We start from the raw sequence: 27804 nt of genomic DNA on the forward strand, positions 1-27804 counted from the left end.
CTGAATCTAATGCAAAAATGTCTCAGGGTAAATAATGCTTTGATCTTTTGTTGTAACTACATTCAAATATTATATAAGCTGCATAATAAAATTTAGCATGTTTTGAAAAGTGTTATTTTGGGTGGCATTGAAGTTTGTTTGTTTTTTGATAATGTTGTTGATTTTCGATCTTTGGAAGAATAACCATTATTTGAGAATGGTGAAGTTTGTAAAATGATCACACTTTTGGTTATATGGTTTATAGATAAAGTGATTTATTTGATGTGTAAAACTAAGTTTTCACTGGTGATAAATCAGAAGTAATTTCTGCTGGTTCAGAGTATTTTGTGGTTTTTTTTTCCTGCTTTTGAAAATCTGAACTTTACTCGGGTAATTCATAGCCCAATACAGGCCCTGTCTGGCCCTGATTTAAACAGAGCCCTTCTATTGGTACAACCCTCACCAGCTGAACTATCTGGAAGCATACTGCCATTAAAAACAAAACAAAAACAAACAAACTTCATGCCCCTCAAATCCTCTTATAACTCTAAGATATGGTGTCCTTTACTTAATAGTGTATGATCATTTAAGTGTATTAGTTACCAAAAGAGTGATGTTTTTATTGACTGAAGTGTCTGGTAGATAGACTTAAACACATGGTTCTATATATAGCTCTATCCCATATTAGCTAAACCCAAGGCACCTTTAGTATTTAGGACAGAGATTAAATTTAAATTGGCAATAGAATGACCCGATGGTAATTTGCTGAGTTAGGATTCTAATCTATAGTGTAGGTAATTGAAACTATGAATTTAAATATGCTGTTTTAATTATTCCAGAGCATTCCCCATATGGTCCCTCACCATTGGGTCGACCTTCACCTGAAATGAGAGCTTTTCTCTCCCCTCCAACTTTGTTGGAGGGTCCACTCAGACTCTCACCTTTGCTTCCAGGGGGAGGAGGAAGAGGTATATTGTTTAAACATCTTTATTACTCTAGATTTCTTCCTTACTTTATATTTTCATCTCAACTTATCTTTAAAATGATCTTTAAAATAAACCTTTGAAAAATACAGGCATTCCTTGCACTTACTTACTCTGGGTTAATTTTTGTTTGGAAAAGAAACTCTGTGACATCTAATTTGAATATATTTTTCCCTTAGAAACCTATTTCTGATGGATTACATTTTGGTCAGGGACTTGATACATCATCTTTTAAAATCTTTTTAAAAGCTGGAACTTTTACTACATAATATATAACTTTATAAAAGTATACATGAAATATAGTAACAGTATAACCTAGCATAAAATTGTATTTTAATTAAGCATTATTGGAATACAGAATTTAAAAAAAATTTTTTTTTACTTTATTATCATGATCTTTTTATTGTAAAAAATCAGAAAGTGAAAGAGCTTTTTTTTTTTAAGAAATAAGGAATTCAGAAGTGCTCTCTTGTAGACATAGTTTTGTTGGGAACCTTAAAAGAGCCCTAAATCATATGTTAATACTTTAAGAAACTGACCCAAGATCGTGTGCTTTGTTACCCCCTTATGTGTTTTTGAGAATTTCCAGAGCCATTCAAGCCCAAGCATTAGCTATTGATCTTTCTGCAGTTACCTCATCAGCACTGATGTTACCTGTATACCTCTTTTGATCTGGAGTTTTCCTCTTTTATCTCTCAACTATATTTTGTTTGTCAAGTTACTTTAGAACTTTCCCTTGTGTTGTGGCAAAATTCAAACATATTTATTCCAAAATCGAGAGCCTTAGGTTTTTAGCCCTGAATTTCTGTTTATATCATGTCAGATTACACGTGAACATAAGTGTTATTGAAGCCAGTCACATGAGGTAGTACTACCCTTACTATCTTTGATGCTTTTTGAGAACTTCTATTCAGTTCTATTCCATTTCATTAAGAAAGAATACTAGTTAAGATTAACTTCATATGCCACAATGGGTTGCAGCCAACAGTTCTGAAAAACAGTGCCCTATAAGTAAGGGTATAAACTAGCTAAATTGGCAATGTGAATCACTAGAAGTTGAATGACATAAGTCAAGGATTGCTTGTAGTTAATTGAATATTTGAAATAACAGTAAAAATTACCTTTGATTTCTCCTCTCCTATTTAAGTTACTTTCCTTTCTTTTTTAAATAACTTTCAAGATACAATGTGATTAGATCATTTGCAAGGGTGTTTTACTGTTTGTTAGAAAAGCTACAGAAGTTTTAGGTAAGTTAGCAGGCCTTAAAAAGAGTTGCTTTGAACTGAAAGTTTCTATGACCCACAAAAGAAGAATGACCTTTCTTTTCCTTCCTCTTATCTTTTTTTTTTGAAAGTTTGGATGAGATACATGTTTGAGTAAGATTGAGTGTAAGGAAAATAATTTCTTTTTAGAGTAAATTGTATGTAACTTGTGGACTGAATGAAAAACCTTGACCTTTAGCATGTTCATGTTGGCAGTTTTTCACCTAATAGTCACTTGCCTGTACTTTTTTCCTCTGGAGGTAAGCAATCAGGAGAAAGTCTTTGAGTGTCTCCTTTAAAGATCCATTTTTCACTCTAGACAACCTCAGCCTAATTGACTCTTGCACATATTTCACTGATTTAATTTTCTGCTATCCCAGCCTTTTTTTCCCTTCTGATGAACTGATTAAAAGGATGAACAAACTAGAAGGAATAAGGATAAATAGACCTTCTGACATAAAAGTCAGTTGGCTTCCTGACAACAAGAGTAGATAGAACAATTTTAAAAATTACTAAAATTAAAAAAAAAAAACAAAAACAGAATGTTTATACTGATTGCTACAAGTTACCATGAAAAGGTACTTTTATCTCTTAAAGGAAGTGCTGAAATGTGGGGAGCATTTTAGAATGATTTCTATTAAAATAATTGTTTTTTAAAGTTGTTCTTTGAAAAATTAAATAAGCTTTTGTTTTCTGGGCAATGTAGTTTTGAGGAGACCTCATTCTCCCCTCAATGATAGATCAAATATTAATTAATTAATTTTGTTATTTAATATTAAACCTTTTTATATTTGTGTTTTTCACTTTAATTGAGTATGGGTTATTAGTTGAGGTGCCATTCTTTCTGTGGTCATAGGAAGGGAATTTTGGAATGATTCCCTTTCTTTATAAATGTTAGCATGTCAGATTTTCTTACCCAAATGAGTGTTACCTTGTTCAGTGTTTATTTCAACAGTGCTGTTGCTTTTGAAACTCTTTATTTTAGACTTGACTTCAGAGTTAATGAGCTCTCTTTGGAGGTGAACTTGATATTTAAAAATTGCTAGAAGCCGCTTAAAGTCAAATATATTTGGCATATATAAATTTTGTAATCAGACTGGCTAAAATCATTTCTGAGGCAGAAATCATGAAGAGTCATGTCTCTACTTACTACAATAGTAAGATGCAATTTCTTAAGTAGCTGTTAAGTTAATCTGAGTACATTTCTAAAATATACTTTGAGTAGTTGCAGAATTATTAAAATAGGTACATAGCCTCTAAGATGACTGTTTTAAAGGCTTCATACTCTTTGACTATTGGCATATTAGTTTAATTAAAAAAAAATCTCATAATTATTACATCTGATATAGAAACCCTTTACTTTGCTATTTACTTTGTACTCTTATTTTTCAGACTTAGTATTTATAATTTCCAATTTAACCACTGATTTTGTATGTAACTAATGATGGTAATAACATTTAAGAATGAGTTTTATAGGCAAGTATTTATGTATATGACAAAATATTTCCTTTTGTTTTAGAAATGGCTTTGGTAGGATAGAGTTATAGTCTAATGTGTCTTGGGAAAACTTGGTTAGAATCTGATTGTTTTGCCTTTCAAAAAAGACCTGGATTTTATTTGATGAGATCTTATAATACTTTTTTAGATAAAACAGTTGTATCTTTCTTCTTTAATTAGGCTCAAGAGGCCCAGGGAATCCTCTGGACCATCCGATTACCAATGAAAGAGGAGAATCAAATTCTGATAGGTTAACTGATCCTCACAGAGCGTCTTCTGACACTGGTTCCCTTTCACCACCCTGGGAACAAGATCGTAGGATGATGATTCCTCCATCAGGTATGGAATGAGTATAGTTGGTGTGTATATTTGAAAGGCATCCAGTGTGTGTGCAACATACAGGAATAGAGAAGTACACATGTGCCCTGTCTTAAGGAGAACCATGATACATATTAGAAAACAGTAGTAACACAAATTTCCAAAGAGAGTAATTAGGGATAATTATTCACATTATAGAAAACTGTCCTCCCTCCACCCCCACCATGCAATGTCTTTATAGTTTTTGTTGCTCATAGAAGTGATACATGTTTATATTTATGTTAGAAAGTTCAAACAATGGAGAAATGTGTAATTAGGAAAGTGAAAAAATCCCCCTTGTCATCTTAAGCATGCCCCTCCCAGAATATAGTTTTATATCTTTTAGGGAGTTCTTTTTTGATATGTTTTCATAAACATAGGTATACCCATTCCTTCATCACTTCTGTGCAGTTATACCATTCACCTTATAATTGTCTTTTTACCCTTGAGCAATATATCTTAGATTAATTGTCAAGATAAATATGTTTACTGGAAGACTCACAGTAGAATATTCTGAAGTAAGGCAATAACTGCTATTCCCTTATAGCCTCTATTTGCCCAAGGAATGTTATTAAAATTATTCAGTTTGCTAAACTTTTATTTATGCACAGTGTTTCAGGGACAGACACTGTTATGTAAAGTGAGCTATGTCTGCTTTGCATAAATTAGTTACATTTTAAAAAATATACTAGTTCAGATTGCTTCCTGAGGAGTTGGAGAAGGAAGAATATTGTGGTTAAAAAAACCCTTTAATTCCAAGAGTTAGCCTTTGCTGCACTAACAAAGTGTGTGTATGTTGTATGAAGTGGTAATTTCTTTGGTTTGAGGTTACTTTCTTTTGTTTGATATCATTAGAGTATCAGCTTCATAAAAACAGAGATTTGTGTCACTTTAGTTCACTGCTGTATCTCCAGAAATTAGAACAGTGCTGAGCCTGTAATATTTGCCCAGTAAATATTTGTTGAATGAATGAATACCCAAATAATTCTAAGAAAGCTGAATATTTTTCTTACTGTTTTTATGTCTAGAACTATATATGCTGTGACTTTCAGACTTAAGAATCTGTTAATAGGTGGCATAGAAATCCTCCTTTCAAGGATTTTTTTCTTAAGTAGCATTCATTTTAAACTTTAGATGTGATAAAAATAAAGATGAATAATTTACAGCCCCTTTCATAAGGAGTTTGATTTCAAGCTTTTGGTATATATTGTATTTCTCTGTGTGTGTGTGTGTGTGTGTGTGTGTATATATATATATATATATATATATATATATACATACACATATATATATATTTTAAATTTTTTGTTTGGCTGCATTAGTCCTTAGAGGGATCTTTCTTTGTGACTCACGGACTCTAGCTGTGGTGCATGGGCTAGTTGCTCCAAGGTATGTGGGATCTTAGTTCCCTGATCAGGGATCAAACTCATGTCCCCTGCATTGCAAGGTGGATCCTTAACCACTGAACCACCAGGGAAATCTCATATTTTTGTAAAGGATGTTCCTTTTGAGAATTTACAAGCTGTCAGTACCAAGAGTCCCTGTCACATGCTCTGCCTCTCCCCCCAAGTATTAGCTAGTGTGATGATGCTCAAACTTGGCTTATCATCAGAAATAATCTAGGGGACTTAAAAAAATGCAAATGCCTGGGTTTCACCACATTCCCCCGCCCTAGTTTTTCTGTAAATTTCATTGAAGTATAGTTGATGTACGATGTTGTCATTACACCTTCTGAAGATAATCTCTGGAGGTAAGATCTGTATTTCCCAAAAAAACCTCTCTAGGAGGTTCTGAGGAATAGCTAAATTTAAAAACCACTAATTTATCCAGTGTCCTTACTAAATAGAGAAGGGAACTGAGTCCCAGAAGAAGGATTTTCCCTGACAGTCTTCAGTTAGAACAGTTAGCTAGATGAGGAGCTGAGGCTGGAACCCAAACAATAGTGACCGTTATTCATAAAATTGGAACATATTTGACATGTTGTTTAACAATTGGCTGAAACCTATAATTTTTCAGACCTTTTGATGTTGTCCCATGGATGTCTGTCTCCTCATTTTATTGCCAAATTTTTTTCCTTTCTTTCTTTTTATGGTTGAATAACTTCTGTTGATCTATCTTCAAATTTACTGACTCTTTCCAGTGTTACTTCCATTCTGCTGTTAAGCCCATCTGGTACATTTGGAGCTTTCCTGGTGGCTTAGTGGTAAAGAATCTGCCTGCCAATACAGGAGACATGGATTCGATCCCTGGGTTGGGAAGATCCCCTGGAGAAGGAAGTGGCAACCCACTCGGGCATTCTTGCTTGGGAAATCCCATGGACAAGGGGCCTGGCAGGCTACAGTCCACAGGATCACAAAGAGTTGGACACGATTGAGCAACTAAACAACCCCATGGACTGTAGCCTCTCCAGAATTCTGCAGGTGAAAAAGTATTTGGATTGGAAATTAAGAAATTTGATTTCTAATCTTCACTCTTTAATCTTTTTATGTGATTTTTGAAATTTGTTTTAGCTCTTTGGAGTTCAGTCCTTTTATACAGTGAGAGAGATGAACTGAGTGATCTGTGTAATCTGTTTATCGGAGTAATAGAACATTTAGTTCAGTATTAGTGGTTAATGTTGAGATGTTCTAGATAATGTTCAATCTAGTTGACAGACCAAATAATATAATATACAATGTTAGTAAAACCAGACTACAGCATTCTTTCCTAAATCCAGTTGTGAACACACCTTTTTCAGTTTAAAAACTTAATTGAGGGACTTCCTGTTCTAGGTCAAGCTACCTTTTAATCAAACTGGTAAATGTTTTCAGCAGTTAACAGTGATAAGTTATGTACTACCTAGAGCAACCACTAAAAAGTCTTCTTAAAGAGAAGAATCTGCCTGCAACGCAGGAGAGCCGGGTTTGATCCCTGGCTTGGGAAGCTCCCCTGGAGAAGGGAATGGCTACCCACTCCAGTATTCTTGCCTGGAGAACTCCATAAACAGAGGAGCCTGACCGGCTACAGTCCATGGGGTCTCGAGGAGACAGACACAACTGAGTGACTAACATAAGGCCATGATGGTGACTGAGAAAAGTATCTCAGAAGGTCAGATAATATATGATTTTATGTATATGATCCTTTAATGACAAAATTATAGAACTAGAAAACAGATTAGTGGATGCCATGAATTAGGGATGCTGGAGGGAGGAGAGTGGATGTGATTAAAGGGAAGCCTGAGAGAGATCCTTTTGGTAATGGAATAGTTCTGTATCTTGAGTGTGCTGGTGGTTTCATAAATCTATTCATGATAAAATCTATCCATGGCAAGAACTATACACATAGTTAGTAATAATGTTAGTTTCCTGTTATTACATTGAACTATAGTTATGAAAGATGTAAACATTTGGGGAAACTGGGTAAAGGGTATACAGGAACTTTCTACATTATTTTTGCAGCTCTCTGGGAATCTTTATTTTAAAATCAACAGTTAAAAAAAAAACAAAACAACCTTCTTATCTGGATACAGTGCATGTAAAGTGCAAGTGTTTTTAAGCATATAACCTGATGATTGTTTCAAAATTTGAGCACACCTGTAAGCCAGCATTCAGGTTAAGAAACTGTTTTCAGTTTATTTTTATTTGTCTTATGAATTTAGGTAGAAATATCACGTCATAAGTAATCAGAATTAAAATTTTAACAAGAAGATGTCCCGTAATTAACAAGCCCATTATAAATTCTTAATAAACATTGAACTGCAACACGAATTTCGTCAGTGTTACTTACCTTGCTCAGTGTTTCATTCTGTGAGAAGTAGAACTTTATTCTGTGAGGATCTCACCCTTGAAGTTCAGGAGTAGAAAAGCAAAAACATCAAAATGCTTTTTGAAGCCTCTCTGAATCACAACAGCTAACATTTGGTTGACAAAGCAAGTCACATGGCAGAATTTGGAATCATTGGGCAGGATAGGTATTTTACCTCTCAAGGACAAGCATACAAGGAAAGGTAAATAATTGAGATCATGAATACAATCTAGCCAGAGGGATTATATGAATACTATTGTGATGTATTTTCACTTACTGTATGACTAGCTTTAAAAAACATATTTGGGTAATATAATTTTAAAATTTTAAAATTACTTTTTGGAAGAAAGGAATATATGGTTTTTCTGTTAAGTTCTTCCTAAGTAATTGCCTTGTTTTCTTTGTAGTTGCTCTTATTTACAAAGCTGTGCATAGTAAGCAATCTTGACTAATGGTTGAACAAGTTTTTAGAAAGTCTTAAAATATGATCTAACTCCCATATGTGTGTTCGCTGGGTCACTCAGTCATGTCCATTTATTTGCAACACCATGGACTGTAACCCATAAGGATCCTCTGTCCATGGAATTTTCTAGGTGAGAATACTGGAGTGGGTTGCCATTTCCTACTCCAGTAGATTTTCCCAACCTAGGGATTGAACCCATATCTTCTGCATCTCCTGCTCCCACATTTAGTAGTTATTAATACATTTTGAGAGACATGCTTATTAAAATGTTCTTATGCTTTTTGTAAACTGTAATTAGTAACTGTGTTTCTACGATACTAGTAACATAATTCAAATAAGAAAAGAAATGCTAAAATTTAAATGATAGCTTTTTGACTGTCAGGGTATGAATCTGCAGGATTCTTGACTTTTAGTCTTTTAACCGATTCTTGAGAATTATATCTATAAGTAATTTATAGTATAGGTATTAATCACAATAATGATTCATCATATGTACATGACTGTATTCATGAATCTAACAAGAAAGATAGTAATTGTGTCTAAGTTCATGTAAATATTTTAGTAAAATTTTAAGTTAAGAAAATAAAACCACAGATACTTTAATGAAACAAAGTTTCAGTTTTTATCATTTTTTTTCTCACTCTTTGGTATTCTTAATCTCTCAATGCCCCTCTTGATCTTTCAGTGCTCCAGCTTCAGTGTCCTTTTATTCCTCTATGCTACTTCACGATTTCTTTTTCCCGGAATAGAGAAGTACTAGAGAAGAATAAGAATCTTAATTCTCAGCAGATCTTATGCTACTCTAGAGATATGCATTAATAGTGAATTATATAGTTTTTCCTCCTTGTACTTTTTTGAACTTTAGCAAAGAGCAGGGAATATGTATGTAGGTATGTATTCCATTTTTTTTTTTTTTTTGGTCAGTGCTTATCTTTAACTGATTTAGATAATATATTTTATGTAAGGGGTAGCAAAGAGACTTAGATGTTATTTCTTGGTGGTTTTATCATGAATTAAGTGTGGTCTTCAGCCTTGCATATTTAAAAAACATGCTTTTTATCTCTCTTTTTTTAAAAAGCTATGCAGAAGACATATACAGCCAACTTGATGAGGACAGTTCTAAATTTTACCTTGAGAGAGAAGAGCAGGCTAAACAGATCAGAACAGTTGGGAGAGCTTTATCAGAACAGTTTGGAGAACACAGGCATAGATTTTTACATTACTGGCTCTGATCTGTAGATGTTTGTGTAGACCATTGCCCTGCATTGCAAACATTCTTTCAGATAAGATGCGTTTGATAGAATTATAGTTTGTCTCAAGTGAGGTTCACTTTGATTTCCTTGTTGAGATTTTGGAGTCTTCATAAGCTGAAAAAGTGTACTAAAACCCATAGTGATGCTTTTCTGCTCTTAGAGGATGAGATTTACTTTAAAGTTGTTTCCAAATTTTGAGGCTGTCACTTTTTTGGGAGTATATATTTCTTGTGGCGCTTCAACTTTCTTGTGTAATGATCCTTTTTAAATTCTAATGATTAGCATTTGGTTGCTAACTTACTGCTATATATAGTTATATAAACTTGAAAAATCCATGTTTAGTTTTTCAGTCTTCCTGAAGAGAGTAGATAGAGGAAAGATTAAGATGTGGGGACAAATGTAAACAATATTTGAAAAAATTTGCTTTTAATAAAAATGAGAGATGAGGTGGTAATTGGATGGAGAAATGTTTTTGTTTTTAAAGATAGAAAACATTACAACATGTTTATTTGCTGATGGGAATGATCTAAGATCAGAGGAGAAATTGACGATGTGTGGGAGAGGGTATAAAAGTACACAAAAAGAGTGGGATCCAGAGGGTAATTAAGAAATTAGATAGTGTTTGAATAACTTTGTGAAAGGAAGGAAGGCAGAGCAACTGGGTACAGATTAGAGGCTGAGTGAGGTTAAGTGAGTGTGTTTAGTTGCATCAAGTTTCTTGATGTGTAAGATCATTAACTTGGGATAGGAGAGAAAGGGAGGGGATTGTCAGAGATTTGGAGGGAGAAAAAGGTACACAGTAGCCATTTAGGAGAGTGAAAGAATTTACATGTAAGTGAAATGTGGTATGATTACAGGGCAATGTTGAGGATCCAGTTGAAGTTTATGATCATAGATTTGAAAGAGACCAGTCGATACTATAGGCTTCCCAGGTGGTACTAGTGGTAAAGAATCTGCCTGCCAGTGCAGGAGATGCAAGGGACGAGTTCGACCCCTTTGTCAGGAAGATTCCCTGGAGGAAGAAATGGCAGCTCATTCCAGTATTCTTGCCTGGAAAATCCCATGGACACAGGAGCCTGGGGTACAGTCCATGCAGTCACATAGAGTTGAATGCGACTGAGCACACAAGTCAATACTATATTTTAATATAGTTTGTAATTATAAAAAATTTATCATTACAGCTACTTTGGGATGCTTACTTTGTGCCAGATGTTAAGAGCTTTATATTAATCATTCTAACACTCTTAAATTTATTATTCCCATTTTACAGGTGAAGAAAAAAAAAAATAAGAAGTTAAAAAACAGAATAATCCTGTCTATCACCTACCAGAATTTACATATTAATATTTGTTTCATATATATATGTGTGTGTGTGTGTGTAGCTGTGTGTCAGAGAAAGAGAATGGGTAAATAAAACAAATATAAACAGCATACTATATGAGTTGAAGTCTCTTCTGTTTCCTTCACAGCAGGTGGATTCTTTACCCTCTGAGCCACTGGGGAAACTATTCTGTTTCCTTTCCCAAGGTCGTCATTACCTTCTTTCCCAGAGACAATTACTCATAAGTTTAATGTTTGTAAACTTATAGTCTATATATGATTTTTTAAAAATTTCTATTTTATCAAGTTTTTGTCAGCATATGTTCCTGATTTCTTTCCATTTTAATAAAAAATTATTATTGCTGTATTTAAGTATATGAATATACCACAATTTATTTATCCCGTCTTATCCATTTTCCTCTGATGAACATTCAGGGTGTTTTCAGTGTTTCACCATTACTAACAGTGCTGCAGTTAAAACTTTATTTTTGCACATATGTTCTTTAGAGATGAGTCCAGGTTATGAAATTGCTGGGAAGTAAGACACATACAGTTTCGGTTTTAATAGATGTTACCCTTGGTCTTCAAGGGTGGTTATGTGTGAAGTATTTGAGAGTAGCTGTTTCTTCAATACCTGATATAAAACTTTTAAAAAATATTTCCAGCCATATGAGTTAAATTTTTTCTCATTTTTCTTTGATTTTTTTTTTACAGTTCCTTCATTATTTGTGAGCTTGAGCCTCTTTTCATGTTTATTGGTCATTTGTATTTACTTCTGTAGATTGCCTGATCCATTTCTCTTTAGGTTAATAGGAATTCTTAGCATCCTTTGGATGCTAATCTTCTATCTTTTGTAAATATTTTCTTGGTTTATTGTTATGTATGTTATTGTTATATATCAAAAACCAAAAGTTTTCTATTTTTGTTAAGGGAAATTAATCCATTTTTATTTGTACTGAATTTTTTTTCTTTAGAACCTGTCTACATCAAAAAGATACTCTTTTCTTCTAAAAATTTAAAATTTTGTTTTGACTTTTTAAGTCCTTAATATGGATTTTATTTTGGTTTTCGTGTTTAGTTGAAGAGTTTTTTTCCCCCATGGGTAGACAGTTGTTTTAATACTGTATATTTATTTATCAATTTGAAATATTACTTTTATCTTAAATGTCCATGTTTGCATACGTATGTTTCTTAGACATTTTCTCTGTACCATCGGTCTCTTTATTCCAGAGCCATAATCTATCCATATTGATGGTTTTATCAGCTACTTTCTGGAAGTTTTACTTTCCATTAATTCCTTAATCATTAAATTATTTTTTCACATTCTGAGTAAAGATGCCTATTGTACTTGATTAGTGAACAGTATTGAGTTAAAAAATGCAAATCCTTTATCCATCTTTATAATTCTCTTCTTAACCACATTAATGTTCTTATTATATGGTAGACCCCCAGTTATTAAAGCTACTGAAGGAACTATTATAAGCTGAGATTTGTTTTGGAATGAAAAGAGATGAGTAACATTTTTGTTTAAACTAGACATTGTGAATTTTTTGGTAATTTTTATTTTATGAAATTGCTTCACGGTGCTCTGTATGCTTCTTCCTCCTTTTCTATTTTTTTTCCCTGATTCTTTTCCTTCTCCCATTCTTTCTTTTTAATCATCTATTCTCTGAGAAGGGTGGTAGAAAACAAAGGTAAGCAGGCAAAAGAGAAAGGAACCCTTCATGTACTTATTTGTATTTTAGTCTTTCATTGGTCATATGCTTTCCACGTAGTTTTATCTTAATACATCAAGTATATGTGTGTGTTTATGTATGTACATGTACATATACATGTATACGTATATTTGAATTTGACTAGAATATCATTGTTTACTCGTTTGTCCTTCCTTATTTTTCTTTCAGGGCAAGCTTTACCTTCTCTGTGGCACTGTTTCTGACTCCTCCAGTCAGAATTAGATAGACCATCTCTCATATTATTTGTATGCCCTTTTATTTAAAATATGATTTGTTTTTGTTTCATCACCATAAGGACACAGATTGTATTAAAACCAACTTTGTATCACTGATGCCTGGCACATAAGAGCTGGTAGATTTAAAGAGTGGATTATTTTCCTAGAGGAGGGCAATGTGTGAGACATATGGTCAGTAAAACAGAATACTTATAACAAAATCGTATTTCTCAGGTTATTGATATTGTGGGGATATATTTTAGAAGCAAGATAATGATATGGTATCTTGAGACCTGATTTTAAGAAAGAGTTGGAAGTCTGCCATTTAGTTAATTCTGTGTTTAAAGTAGGGAAAACTCAGTTTAGACCTCAGTGGTTGGTATTGGCCTTTTCTCCCATGGGGCTAATTCAGATGGTTACAACTCTGAAAGAGGGAGGAAATGAGCCTTCAAGACTCTCTGAATCTCTCTTTCCTAAGTCACATCCCTTGACCCTTGCTGCTGCTGCTGCTAAGTCGCTTCAGTCGTGTCTGACTCTGTGTGACCCCATGGACAGCAGCCCACCAGGCTCCTCTGTCCACGGGATTCTCTAGGCAAGAATACTGGAGTGGGTTGCCATTTCCTTCTCCACTTGACCCTTGAGCACTCATTAAATATAATTTTCATCATTGACTTGAGTTGATGGCAGGTGGTATCCTTGGCTTTTTGTGGGAAAGATGTCTCTATAAGGTCCCAAGGGACTGAGTCATATAACAAGTATGTATGGAGTTCACATTATGTTCACCTAGGACAGTCATGGAAGGTAGTATGAGACCGTATCTGTTAGGATGAGAGAGTGAAACAGGGCAAAAAAAAGTTATCCCCTTTCTCCTCTGCCATATTTTTTTAGTAGTATTATTACTTATTAACTTTTGCAAGAATCTGGTTGCTTAAGGAAGCTTCTGGCCCTTCTCTCCCACCGTAGCAGTGTCTTTAAGAACTTCCACCTAATTATTCAGATAGAGGAAGACAGATACTGCAGGACCTTACTTGTACGTGGGCATCTGAAAATGTGGAACATATAGAAGGAGTGGACCAATGGCCTACCAGGGGTTGGGGATGGGGAAATGGGCAGATGCTGGTCATGTTCTCTACTATATTTTTGAAGATTGGCAAAAGCACCCTTAATCAAAGTCTACCATCACCTAACAGATGAGATAGACTACCTGTATTTTTTCAAGAATGATGAGTTCCACAAGGATCCATGAATTATTACCATTTTGTCTTCATAAATGACAAAGGAGGCTGACTGTAGAAGCACTTGAGTCAGAGCCTGTGCCTAAATTTGTGTCTGCCCAGATGCCCTTAATCTGAGCATTGTGAACCTACCATTCATCTATTGAGTCAGAGATTTTTTCCCTTTAGTTTTGGAGGGATGCTAAATTCTAAAATATTGAATTAACTGAAGATTTGATTACTTGATGACCTCACAGATACTATTTCTGCTCTGGTGACCCATTTCTTTTATCATCAGTTCTGCTAAATTTCTTTCTATGTTTACAGCATATTCTGTCTTTGTTTACTAGTAGCTAGCTCCTCGAAGCCTTTTTTTGATTTATTGATGTATTCACTTCCTTCCACTATTATTAAAGTTAAAGTTAAATCTATCTATAAATATATATATATATAACTAAATTCTGTTCATATATTCTGATATACATGTAGTAACAGAAACTTTCAAACTCCAAGGTATCATCATATTTGTGTTAACTAAAAAGCAAAATTATTGCCTTAAGTAAAGTGTGTAGTTTTCCTAAAATTGTTTACTATCGTCTACCAAGAATATGTGTCAAAGTCTTTTAGAGAGAAAAATTCTATGTTCAATGTATTAAATTTAAGGAAACTTGATTTTTATCTTTAATGAAGATATTTTAAAAACATGTTTTCTAGGCCAGCCATATCCTGATCCAGTTCTTCTTCCACAAAGGCAAGATAGATTTTATTCTAATTCTGGTAGACTTTCTGGACCAGCAGAACTCAGAAGTTTTAATATGCCTTCTTTGGATAAAACAGGTAAGAAATATTCTGGGTATATATGTGTTTTTTAGTAATGATGGCATACTAAAGAACTGGAAGCTGCATAAAGGACTAATATAATAGTGATTTCTGCTTAGCTCTCAAGGTCACAGTTTCTTTCCTGGGAACTTCCTGGTTTTATGTTTCTTGCTGTTTTGTACACATCCATGGCATCTGCACATGTGTCGGTGGTTGGTTTGGGCACTATTGCAATGACTTTATTCTGTGTACGTGTCATGGTAAATTTTACTGTGTTCCATGATTAATTTTCTAGTTTTTCCAGTCCACTTACATAAATCCTGTGTAGTAATCAGAGAAATTAGGCTGTGTGAATGATATGTGAAAATCAGAGAAATAATTTGAGTGCATGTTCGGTTGATGGGTTAATCAGTTACCTTGTTTAAATTTTTCATGCTTAGGTAGATTTAACATTTACTGAGCAACCAACAATTTGTCTTGGGCTCATTTTCTTAAACCACCTCATAGCAACCCATTGAAATTGGGAATTACATACACCCAATGTATTTTAGAAGTACATAACAAAAGATTAAAAGTAGAAAATGAAAATTTATGGGTAAAAAATTTCCTCAGGAAAGGGTATGTATTTTAGGAGAGGGAAATTATCCAGTTGGAATATGTATTATTCTGGAAAATCATTCTTCTTTGAATATTAAGCAAAGAAGGAGACCTGTGGCCTGGTTTTCTGTTATTATAATTATTTCTGTTTGGTGTTTGAAATTGTTTTCCCCCATTAATTCAAGCTTAATGTGAATGAAAGTATGTGTGATTAAACATCTATTTCTAAACTAATGCTATTTAAAATTTTTCACATTTTTGTTCATTTTTTTTGCAATTGAACAATATTCAATTTAGCAAATAATTTTTATGTTCTTTCACTTTAGAAGGTGCACTGCATGACATGGTAGACAATATAATTATAGTAAGGTATAGTTTTTAGCTCTGAGGAGCTAATAATTACTAATAGAGGAGAAAGACAGATATATATGCTTGACTGATACTAGCCAGGATGATAAGTCCCATTAGAGAATATGTTAGGTTCACAGAAAGTGAAAACGCCCATATAGTTGAAGGATCAGGGAAAACTCTTTGAAAGAGGTGGCATTTGAGCTGCTTTTGAGGAAATTTGAAAATTTAGTTAAAAGGTAAAGGTCTGTGCCAGTAATAATGAAGAGTATGAGCAAAAATAAAGAAAAGAGCATAAGTTATTGATGGATAATGCCTGTAAAACTGACATATGAATCCCTTGATATTATGAGGGTTAAATGAGTTAATGTGTGTGGAAGTATTTTGTAAGCTGAAAAATTTCTATATCTATGTAATGTTTTGTTATTGGTTTATCAGTGTATGGTGTTTACATGAAGGAAAGTGGTGTGAAATGGAAATACATTAAGTAACACTAGTGCTCAGTAAACATTTATTGAATGAAATGAATGACCTCATTTCATCTTTACAATAAACCTGTAGAGTAGATACTATTACCCTTATTTTATAGATGAAGAAATTAAGGCTCAAAAAAGGTGCTAAAGAGCTTAGGTAAGAAGTGTTAGAGCTAGGATTTGATACCCTGTCTGACTCCAGAGCCATGGTCTTGATCCTTAGGCTTTACTGAAATGAGAGGGTAGTGGATCAGTTTAGTGCCTCAGCTCTGCCATTGATGCACTAAATATCTGTAGACTGTTTACCGTTTGACAGGCACTGTGGTAGCTGCTCTGTTTCACTGGTGAATAGGAGGTCAGCATTCCTTGTGCCTGTGGTCTGCAGGCAATTGCACTATATAGCGACAAAAGTAACACGTGCAAAATGTTATGGGAGCTTATGGGCCACGAGCCACTAACCTAGATGAGAGGTGGTGATGTTTTGAATGTGGGGTTGTCGAGAAAGTCTTTTTGGAGAATATGATGTATAAGCTGAGAATTAAAGGAGGAATTAGCTGGGCCAGAATGATGTTTGATAATGTTCTGGGAGGAGAGAATAGCATATTTAAAGACACAGGTAGGAATGCCTTGTAAATGTGGCTGCAACATGGAGTGGAAGTCAGAATATTGAAACAAGTAGTGTAGAAGTAAGCAGTGCATAGTTTTCAAGGCCTTGCAAACCTGTTCAGGAATTTTGGACCTACTTGTGGGATAATGGGAACATGTTAAAGGATTTTAAATGGAGAATAATCAGATAAGAAGTGCATTTTGGAGAAATTATTCTGGTTGTGTTATGGGGAATAGATTAGAGAGAGTGGTTGAGATTGGAGAGAGGGTAACTTTTTAGAAGATTGTGACAGAAATCTACATGGATGATGGTGGTGACTTAGCTGAGCAGACAGAAAGATGTGAAGAGACACAGAGATAATATAACTGGGAGGACTTCAGATTGAACGGAATGAGGGAGGAGGGAGAGTCTTGGCTGATGCTTGGGTTCTTGGCTAAGGCATGTGGGCCATTCATTGTTCAGAGACAAGGAGCAAGAAGCAGTATAATGTTTGACGGGAAATATTTTAAGTTAACTTTGAACTTAAATTAGCTGCTCCTGTGATACAACTGCAAGGCTATTCAGGTAGGCACTTCAAGCTCGGAATTCCTGGGGGAAATATATAGATCTGACTTAAACGTCTGGAAGTACAGTAGTAGTATACATCAAATTAGAGCTGTAGAATGGGTGAAATTTCTCAAGGAGAGGATGAGAGGAGAGGAGGCTGAGGGCGGAACTCTGAAGAGACCACCCCTGAGGAGTCCTGGGGCCCACGGAGGAGACTGAGAAGGAGCAGCTAGGAAGGAGAGAGAGAAGGTGCCCTCCCGGAAGGTGAAGGCGGAGAGGAGTGAAGGAGGGAGGGAGTAGTCAACTATGTGAGAAATCACAAAAAATAAGAACTGAAAGTTCTGTTATCTTGGGGGATATAATTTCAGGGGAACAGTGTATGCTGCACATAGATTGAGTACAACTGAGAGACAAAATGGCAGGAATTCTGAATAATATATATAGAAAAACTTTTTTTGAAGAAGAAGAAGAACTTTTGACTGTGAAGGGGAACGATAGCTCTAAGGGGGTTCTCTTTTTCTTTATAATTTTAAAATAGTAGTTGGGAGAGACCTGCCGATAGGATGGGTCTAGCAGAAAGGGTGGAGGGAGGAAGCAGAATGGAAGATCCCAGCGGAAGCTCAAGGCAGGGGACTCTGAGTACAGAATCAGGCTCTTAGATTGTCTAGAAGAATCCTAGGCAGGTGAAAGATGGCCAACAGGATAAAGACGCTAGTGACTGGCTGTTAGCAGTGGAGTCTCCGAGATCAGCTAATTAGGGAGGGAAATGAAGAATGGAGGAAACTGAGAGATCAGAGGACTGGAAGCCTCAGTGATACCCAAGGACAAGTATAGTGAGAGTAATGAAATGAAAAGGCTGGGAGGGGACAGGCAGTTGTGGTCAGAGAGAGGGTTGTTTAAATTTATGTTCTCAGAGCCTGTGCAATTCTTAATGATAAAGCCCAGACATATTTATTTAGAAACAGCGGCTAATTCAGTTGCTAGTCCATGTCATGTGATGGAGGAATAAGGAAGGAAAGATGAGAGAGAAGGGAGGAAGAAAGGAAAGGAAAGGAAGGCAGGAGGAAAGGAGCTGGGGAGAGGGAGAGGAATGCTGTCTGCTGGAAGCTTCCTTAATGATGCAGCTTGTAGGATTGTCTAGGCACGTGGTGGGGAAACCACAAACATACGCCTTGACAGAACTCTGAGTCTGCCAAAAGCTCCACGGACCCCGAGCTGTCCCTGTGGCCCCAATACAGGATGCTGGTGTCAAGCTGGCTTATGTGCCGGCAAGGGGAGTAGGGATATCAATGTCCTTTGTGATCTGAAGCTGTAAGAATGGTGTGTTAAACCAAGTATTTTTCATGGTTTAACTTTTATTTTTAGATGGGCCAGTATCTTCAGAAATGGAATCCAGTAGAAATGAAAGCAAAGATGATCTTGGTGTAAGTATTCAAAGTGAAATTGTATCCATGTATTCAGGATCTTTCTAATCTCTTGGTTTACTAGAATAGTAATTTAGCCAGCATCTGGTTTTTTGATTAAAAGCTGCTGTTTTCTTTTTGACAAATGTACTTCATGCTTTGCATTATAGCTATTTCCTTTTTGGATTGTACCCCATGGTGATAAAGTACAACATACAGACTCAAGGCTTGATTTAGTTTGTATAGTTAAACAAGAACTTGAATTCCCTCTTGGACTTTTATTTTAAATCCAGGACTGTTTTAAAGTATGTTTTTTGTTTACTGTACTTACAATCTTGGTTTTTGGTCACCTTGAAAATATTAACATAAGCATTTTTTTTTAGTATATGCTTGATAAAAGAATGTATATTTTGGTACTCTTGGGCTATTCTTATGTTTTATTTTTAGTTGGGCAATTACATTGTTGGTTAACACTGTTTTCTGTTGAGTTAATAAAATATTCATGATAGCTAAAATCCATCTGATGTAGAAAACGGAATCTTTTTCTGGAGCCTTTTACGGTATCATAGACTGCTTTCTGCCTAGGTGCTTAGATGCCTTCTTCTAAGCCTAAGCTTATAAGGAAAGCTATTGCAAACTTTGCTATTGCAGTGACTGCTGTATGTCAATTTGTTGTAGAATTTAAATGTTGCTGATTCATCTCTTCCCATTGAAAATGAAGCAACTGGACCTGGTTTTGTTCCTCCACCTCGTCCTCCAGTCAGAGTTCCATTGTTTCCGATGGATACAAGGGGTCCTTTCATAAGAAGAGGGCCTCCTTTTCCTCCACCTCCTCCAGGAAGCATGTATGGAGCTCCCCGAGATTATTTTCCACCAAGGGATTTCCCTGGCCCACCACCTCCACCATTCGCAAGTATGCTTCATAAAGCTTTATATATGTCTTATAGAGTAGATAAGAAACATTAATTTTACTTTCTATTCATGTAGTAATACAATGGAGGAAAATTTTTCTCATCTTCTGTAAGTATACCATTATTTTTCCAAATTGGGAAGATTGCCAGCCATCAGTAATGAGGTCTCATCAGTAATGAGGCTTCAATTTGATTCATCTTAATAGATGTAGAATTACTTCTGTGTGTCAGTAATCAAGAAAATCATTGGCTTTTTGCAACAGTCTTATGTTAAGACTAAAACTATTTGTATCTTATTAGACAGAAATTGGGTACTATGTCAATTAGTAAAAATAATTACAGTTTATATTTTTGTGTTAAAGTGACTGACTAAAGTATTTTAGAAAATCTTTTAAAATCCTTTTTCATAAGTAGCTCCCATGTAATCCTACTTATTTAAAACCTAGAATGTGTTTATCATCATGTTTGGACTAATTGTTGAATTTATTAAAATTCCTCAGGCCTCACATTTGAGAAAAGAAATGATTATTGCTTTTATGACTGTTTCCATTTAGAACTACAGATTTCAGTAGGATAAATACATGGTTAACAAACACCAGGAAAAAGCCTATCATTTGTCTGATAGAGTCATTCCTTCCCTCATTCCTCCTCTTTTTAAAGTTTAGAGTGAACTAAAATGAATTTTATTTGAAGAATTTCAAGACAGTTTTTGATATAACTGTAAATATTTTAGGATACTGTCAAATTAGATTTGGGAATTACTGATCTTAATTTTAAATCTGGTGAAAATTACATTACATGAAAGCTTTTTTGAGTTACTCTATTTTGAAATAATTCTTCTCCTTTTTAAAAAGTGTTAAGATGTTAGATTTTCATAGGACAAAAACCTGCAGCTAAAATTAGTGATATTCCCTTTAATCACGTAAAGTTGAAGAGCATATGTTTTTCTCAGTGTTTTAAGAATTCATTTGTTAAATCAGGTAATTATTCTGGTGTCATCTTTTGAAAATAAAGATAGGTACTAGATGTTATAAGCTAATGATTTATTGGGGCCACAGTGTAGGTGCTGAAAGTTAAAACCTGTCTTTTACCAATCTCTCTGAACAGTGAGAAATGTCTATCCACCAAGAGGTTTTCCTCATTATCTTCTCCCGAGAGCTGGATTTTTCCCCCCACCCCCACATCCTGAAAGTAGAAGTGAGATCCCATCAGGGCTGATCCCACCTTCAAATGAGCCTACTACTGAGCATCCAGAGCCACCGCAAGAAACTTGACCATATTGTGGGTCTCTCTTCAAAAGCGATTTTGACTTCTCTCTCATTTTCAGTTTAAGTAACTGCTGTTACTTAAGTGAGTATACTTTTGCTCAAATTGAAGCTTAATGGAATTATAATTCTCAGGATAGTATTTTGTAAATAAAGATGATTTAAATATGAATCTTATGAGTAAATTATTTCCATTTTATTTTGTTCTAGATGGTATAATTATTTTAATTTAATTCATCCACTATAACATAAACAATAAAGAGAGTTTTATATATGTAATCTTGCAGTTGGGGATATTTTAAATTCCAAAGGCTGTGCGTCTTTATGCCAAGAACTGTATTTACTATGGTTGCAGACAAATGTGAAAGTAACTTTATGCCAAATTAAATAAATTTTGATTGATTTAAAGACTTGATTGGCATTAATAATAATAAAATCAGCTAGTTTTTTCATTAATATGGCTCCATTAGTTAGTTTTTTTTTTACTTCTACCAGTGGCTTTGAGGCTAAAAATAATACTTTGGATCTTTCGCATTCAGTTATCTTAACCAAAACTGTGCCCTTTTCTTATAAATAGACATGAATGACCCAGTGCAAAAAGTTAATACACTTAAATATCATATTTTAAAACCAGGATATTGTCTAATGGCAAATTTCAGAATTTGGATATTCTTAGTTAATTCACTGATTTCCTGTGCAGCTTTATTTTTTTTCTTGTTTTTCTCTTCATTTGTAAGATATTTACTGTTTTTAGTGGGGAAATGTTGAGATTTACTCTACGATAGCTGTATTGAGGCAGTGTGTCATTTTGAGCTTTGAACTCAGTATCTTTAGAATGTCTCTGTAACTCCGGTTTGTATTCTGTTGTTAGTCATCTTGCACATTAATATGATTTTGAAAGGAAAGGCAATTAAGTATAGCTAATATTACACTATTTATATTGAAAAGTTGATTGGTTTCAGTTGTTTACTTGGGTTTTTTCCTTCAGTGCCAAGAGACTGAAGATTAAATATTCTTGAACAAAGCAGTGATGCATTATAATTGGAACACTTCATACCAGCATTCCCCCAGATGTTCTTTGAAACGCTGTTCTTGTGAAGCATTTACACTCTGTCTCCATTTTTACCCCTGCCATAGAAAAAAGGCTAAAAAGAAAGGCTCCATGTTAAATGCTTGGATAAAATAATAAGTAGAATGAGGACCAAAAAGCATCATTATATTCAGTATTAAAAGGCAGCCTTCAGTAGGAAATAAGGACTATTTTTTTTTTTTAAAGATGGAAAGGGAAAGAAGAGAAATGTAAAAGGAGTAATGTGGAAGGTGGTAATCAAGTAAATAAAATTTTTTTGCCCTGGGGTAGGAAAGACTTGTCTTGGCTTAAGACAGGAGAGAGGAGAAAGCAAATCAAGCATAACAGAGAGAATGGTAATAAACCAAGGAGGCAGATGAGAGCATGGTGGGAGGCAGGAGACTTGATGTGGGCTGAGTGGTCTAAAATACTTTGGGATTCCAGAATAAAGAAACATAGTTAGTTTAAAAATATGTTTTATTAAGGTAATATAAACAACTGGGAATAAATCAAATAATAGAATTTAAGGATCAATTTCAAGTTTTCCCCATTTATTCCTTATGCCCAGTTATACATCCTAGACATTTTCTCTTTTAACTTTTTTTTTTCCTTTTTAATTCTGGTGATTTTAGAATTTTAGAAGATATACATATAATCTATGAACTTACATATATTAATTTGTATGTGTATTGATTCCTTGAGATGAAAAATTGGGACTTAATGCACTTGTACTATTCTCATCCCTGTTTTCCTTTCTTCATGTTTGATATTTATCCCAGTTAAAGTTTTCTATTGTTGCTTTTGCAATTTTTAATGTATTTAAACCTCTATTAGTATATCTCTTTTTTAAATTATTTATTTTTGGCCATGCTGGGTCTTTGTTGTTATGTGGGCTTTTCTCTATATTTTAGGAATATATCCCTAAAGAATTATCCTTTCTCCCCTGCCCCAGATACCCTGTTTTATAGGGTTGCTATGAGAACTACATAAAATACATTATTGTGAAGTAGTTAAAAATATGCTTGGTACACAGTAAATATTCACTTTCTATCAGTCATGATATTTCTTAGCTAATAACTGTGTTTCTTAGAAAATTTCACTTAAGTATTTCTTGATTAAAATCCATTCTTTTAAACACAAATATTTATTTTAACCATCTTGTGTGCAAAGATTTCCAAGATATTATTAAGTGTTCTATTAACTCACTACAGAGATATTTTGAATATATTTTTATATTGTTTCAGAGTCATTGCATTTATCATTACAGTGTATTTAAAGCTTGTTATGGGGTTGTTTAGGTCTATTTCAAGTTTCTTCACAATGACTTAAGATTATATTCTTTTTTGAGGATTGTAAACTTCTGCCTTCCACACTCATTTATTCTCTCCACTTCTAATCTACTGGAGACAAAGAAACAAACAGACTTACTAGAATTATGCTGAACATAAGAACAAATGAAAAAAAAAATAAAAAAGAACAAATGAGCTGGAAGGAAACAAGTGGCTCTACTGAATTTGATGCCTTTTAGTACAGGGAATAATCTCCCACAAACCTTTTATATTTACTTGTGGATTCTTGGCCATACTCCAAATAGCTGAGGTTGTTTTCTTTAACAATTATGTAAAGAATACTCCTTTACCTAGAGAGCAAATTTAACATTTGCCTTAATTTTTTTCAAGAAAAAAAAAAATTCCAGATGCAGTTGTCCTCATGTTATAGAGGTAAGTACTCTTGTGAAAAGAGAGTGAATGTTTTTTTGTTTTTCCAGTTAAATGTGTTTATGTATAGTATATAGGTTTATTTTTCCTGCCTTTCAAAAATGTATAAAAATCAATAATGTCTTTTTATATATATATATACATATATATACACACACACACACACACACACACACACACACACACACACACATATATCGTTTAGAAGTTGCCTTTTTTTTTTACCTCAACATTATTTGGAGATCCATCATGTTAATAAATGGAGGTCAGGTTAGTTCATTCTGACCACTGTGTGGTATTCCACTGTGTGGCTTTGCCAGAGTAACTCTGTTCTGATATTAATGGGCATTAGGTTGCTGCTGATTTTTCATTGTAAATAATGTGGAAATAAGCCTGTTAATATTTCTTGTCACAGAAGCTATAGTTTTCAAACTGGGGTACACCTCCTGAGGGGCTTCCCTGGTGGTAAAGAATCTGCCTGCCAATGCAGGAGACACAGGTTTAATCCTGGGGTCAGGAAGATGCTCTGAAGGAATGACAACCCACTCCATCATTCTTGCCTAGGAAATCCCACGGGGAGAGAGAGGGGCCTGGCTGTCTACAGTCCACGGGGTGACAAGAGTCAGACACGACTTAGTGACTAAACACCACCACCAGCCCCCCAGAGTGTGGGAAAAAATTTCCAAATGTTATGCGGGTATGCTTCTAGGAAAATTCACAGAATTCACTTCCATCTGTGTACTGCTTAACTGCTATTCTGCCTAGAAAGAACTTGTGAACAAGTTCAGGTTCTCCTTTCCTTTTCTTCATTTTGCAGGTAACCCTTCTCCCATGTATAAAATGAGCACATACCTTTAACCTTCTAGTCTTATGATGATGCATCCAACTAAGGTGTGTAAACATTTGGAGCTAAAGGCAGTTTGAGATATTGGTGTCAGTGATGAGAAAGTGAATAATTAAAGATTGTTTTCAACTGTTGACCTATATAAAATAACTTCTGATAATAGGACAGTGCTTTGTTTGGTCCTGAAAACTCAGAAGTTGAAGAATGAGTGACATTGCTGTAACAAAACTCTCATCTACTTATATATGTGAAACAAATTTTTTTTACCATTTGTGTTTATAAAAATGAAAATAAAATTGAATGGATGATGAACCTGACTCATTTTCAGGAATAAGTAATAATATTTGTATTTTTGATCAATTATATTTAATAGGTATGAAATCTAGGACAAAAAATGTAATGGCTTTTAAGAAAATCACATTTTAAACTCTTTTGTTGCAGAAAATATGTAAGTAATCAATGAAAAACTAACAAGTATTAGATTTGCATAAAAAGCTGTGGCATAGTTGAAAAGGATATATGTAGCAGTCTGGATCAAATCAGAAGACAAAGCACACAGTAGTTTGAGCAGGGAAAGTTTAATATAAAGAATTATTACTATGATAATAATTGTAAAATGTGAGGAAACTGTATGTGGCCCCTTAAAGCTGAGGTGGGCACTCATGGTAGGACAGACTCAGAAGGGCTTCAGTCCTCTTTGGTGAAGGTATGTTTCAGCCCCCAGGACAGCAGAGATAGATCACTGGTTCCACAAGGCCTGAGCTAGTCTGGAGATGCTCAGCAAGCAATAGGCTGAGCAGGGTGCAGGTGGGGAGGAGGCCAACAGCAACTACTGGCCCTGGGTGTGCAGTGGGCGTGTGGACACCAGGGATGGAGAGGCCTGCAGAGCGCGTGTGGGCCACGTGACATGCAGGGCAGGGAATGGGAGTCCAGTGCGGGCAGGAAGCACATGAGCTTCACAGCCTGTGAGAGTGGTCAGGCGGAGGCTGCAAGGTAGCAGAGGGACCACGGCTGGGGGAGGCTACACCGGGAGTCTTACGGCCAGGCTGCCTACCCTGGAACCTACATGATAAACTTTGCCTTCTACCGTGTCCCTCATGGCCCTTTCTGAACAACACTGTTCTGACTTTAAAGGTGTGTTACTCAAAGGAGTTCCATTATTGGAGAGCATACATTGAAGGGTGCATTCAGAGCTGAGGCAACAAATTAATAACTTATATGATATATAGGTTTAAGGGGGAAAATGATGTAAAATTTCCAAATGATCAAGACCTTATTGCATTTTTAAAATAGATGAATGGTAGTAGGTATGGAATCACCACGGTATTGTATTTACCAGAGTGGTGTGTACTTGTAATTGTACCCAGGCACCCACTTCTCCCTTGCCAGATGCAGTGTTCTGCTGTCCACACACGGACAATGGGGACCTATGAAGCTGGGAAAGAAGTATGCTCCAGGTGCTTGAAGAGCAGGTAGGAAGTCCAGGTATGAAATTCCAGATGTAGCTGGTGAGTGTGAGGAGGGGGGTGTTGGGGGCTGGAAGTGGGAGCGGGGCTTCCTGCAGGCCTTGAATTGCTTTCATATAAATCAGGTATTTCTGATTTGTTGGTAGCTGTGTGTTGGTAGCTGATGGGTGCTCTCAACAGTGGCTTAACTAGCAGCAGAGTTATGTATGTACAAATTAGAGCTTCATCATTATTTCTAAATACTTGTAGTGAAAAAAAATCACTTGAATTTGAAAATTAATTTACATTATGTAAGAAAGCTCAACATTACACTTACCATTACATTTAGAGCTGTTAGATTTCATAAGGATAATTTCAACTGCATACATGTTTGATGTTGTGGATGGAAAGGTTTAAAAATTAGCATCCATTTGTGGGGTGTTTCTTTTGGGAACATTAAAATTTTTAGTAGGTTATAAGTTAAAATATTTGAAAAGATTTTATTTGAAAGTTCTATACAAAAAATGATTTCCGCCAACCTTCTGCATTTTTCTAATTATGTAATGAAAACAATGATTTTTTTTTTTTTTTGCTTTAATTCCTTCTGTTTATACCAGTGTGCTGCATAATATTTTCTATGTGTCAGCATATGAAAAAGCTTAGGAAGCTTTGATACAGACAATGTGGTGTGACTGTTGGGTATTATTTACACCTACTGTATGTTACTCCACTAGTGCCATTTAATGTTACTAGCTTCATAACAACCCAGTCTGGTTCATGCTATTGGATAAGCCACAAGCAAGTTAGGTGCTGAATCTATGTGTTCAATCATAAGCACACTGTCCTTCCCAAGCCCCACCCTCCCAACTCCCTAACTTCTCTATTCCCAGGGTGGTGGAAGAAATAGGAAAGTAATTTTAGATATACAAATTTCATCTAGTTTAGTGAGTTGTGTTTTAAAAATAAATATTTGTCTACAAGCTGTCAGACTAACATCAGCTGAAACTTTCAATGAAGAATCAGTTTTAGGCGAATCCCTCATTTCACAGATGAGGAAACTGAGGCTCGAGAGTCTGCTCTGCTCATGTAGCGTTAGTCAGAGCTTAGTGGAGAAAACGGGTTAACACCCCCAGTTTAGTGCTTTACTATATACAACTTCACTTTTACATATATGTATATATTCATAGACTTTCTTTTTTCATGTATTTTAGGTATTGTTTTGGTATTTTAAATACAGACATGTTGATTCATCCAAAGGAGTTAGATGTACCCATGAAATGAGGGAGCAGTAGGTATAATAACAGTTCTTCGTGAACCCCAGATTATTCCATGATGAGGCAGTGCTTGGAAGAAGTGGTGTCTGGAATGATGAGAGAAGGAAGAAGGAATGACAGCTGTTTGCCTTAACAACCAAGAGTGGAGATTACAAAGCCAAACTAAAGCAGTGTAGAAGTTTAAGATCTATTTAAGTACTGGCATACTGAAATGGGTTTTTTTTTTTTCTTTTCATCCAGTAGAAGAATTTTTAAAAGTAAGTTCCTATAGTCTATAAATAATGTATTCTAAATACATAATACACTTGGATTTGGTGGTAACCAGTCTATTTGCTTTTATGTTTATATTTTGCCACAGTGAGTTAAAAAAAAAAATCAACTCTCCAAATTGTTCAAATTTAAGCTTTGCTATACCAGACTACC

The 27804-nt window shown here is 35.0% G+C and overlaps 1 protein-coding gene across 15 annotated transcripts in view; it reads left to right on the plus strand.

Moving 5' to 3' along the window:
- The window catches only part of MIA2 (MIA SH3 domain ER export factor 2), a 90595-nt gene extending 69111 nt beyond the window's left edge, over positions 1-21484 (plus strand). For 11 of the 15 annotated variants that reach the window (XM_043922637.1, XM_043922638.1, XM_043922645.1 and 8 more), the window contains 6 exons: positions 819-947; positions 3902-4060; positions 14777-14899; positions 18818-18876; positions 19534-19768; positions 20874-21484. In XM_043922637.1, the coding sequence (XP_043778572.1) occupies positions 819-947; positions 3902-4060; positions 14777-14899; positions 18818-18876; positions 19534-19768; positions 20874-21040 (872 nt within the window). In that variant the 3' untranslated portion in view covers positions 21041-21484. The remainder of the gene's footprint in view (positions 1-818; positions 948-3901; positions 4061-14776; positions 14900-18817; positions 18877-19533; positions 19769-20873) is intronic. The other 4 variants (XM_043922639.1, XM_043922640.1, XM_043922652.1 and 1 more) reach the window with 1 other exon arrangement.
- The last annotated feature ends 6320 nt before the right edge of the window (positions 21485-27804 follow it).

The sequence above is a fragment of the Cervus elaphus genome, chromosome 13 (assembly GCF_910594005.1).
Source record: "Cervus elaphus chromosome 13, mCerEla1.1, whole genome shotgun sequence".
Classification (NCBI taxonomy): domain Eukaryota; kingdom Metazoa; phylum Chordata; class Mammalia; order Artiodactyla; family Cervidae; genus Cervus; species Cervus elaphus.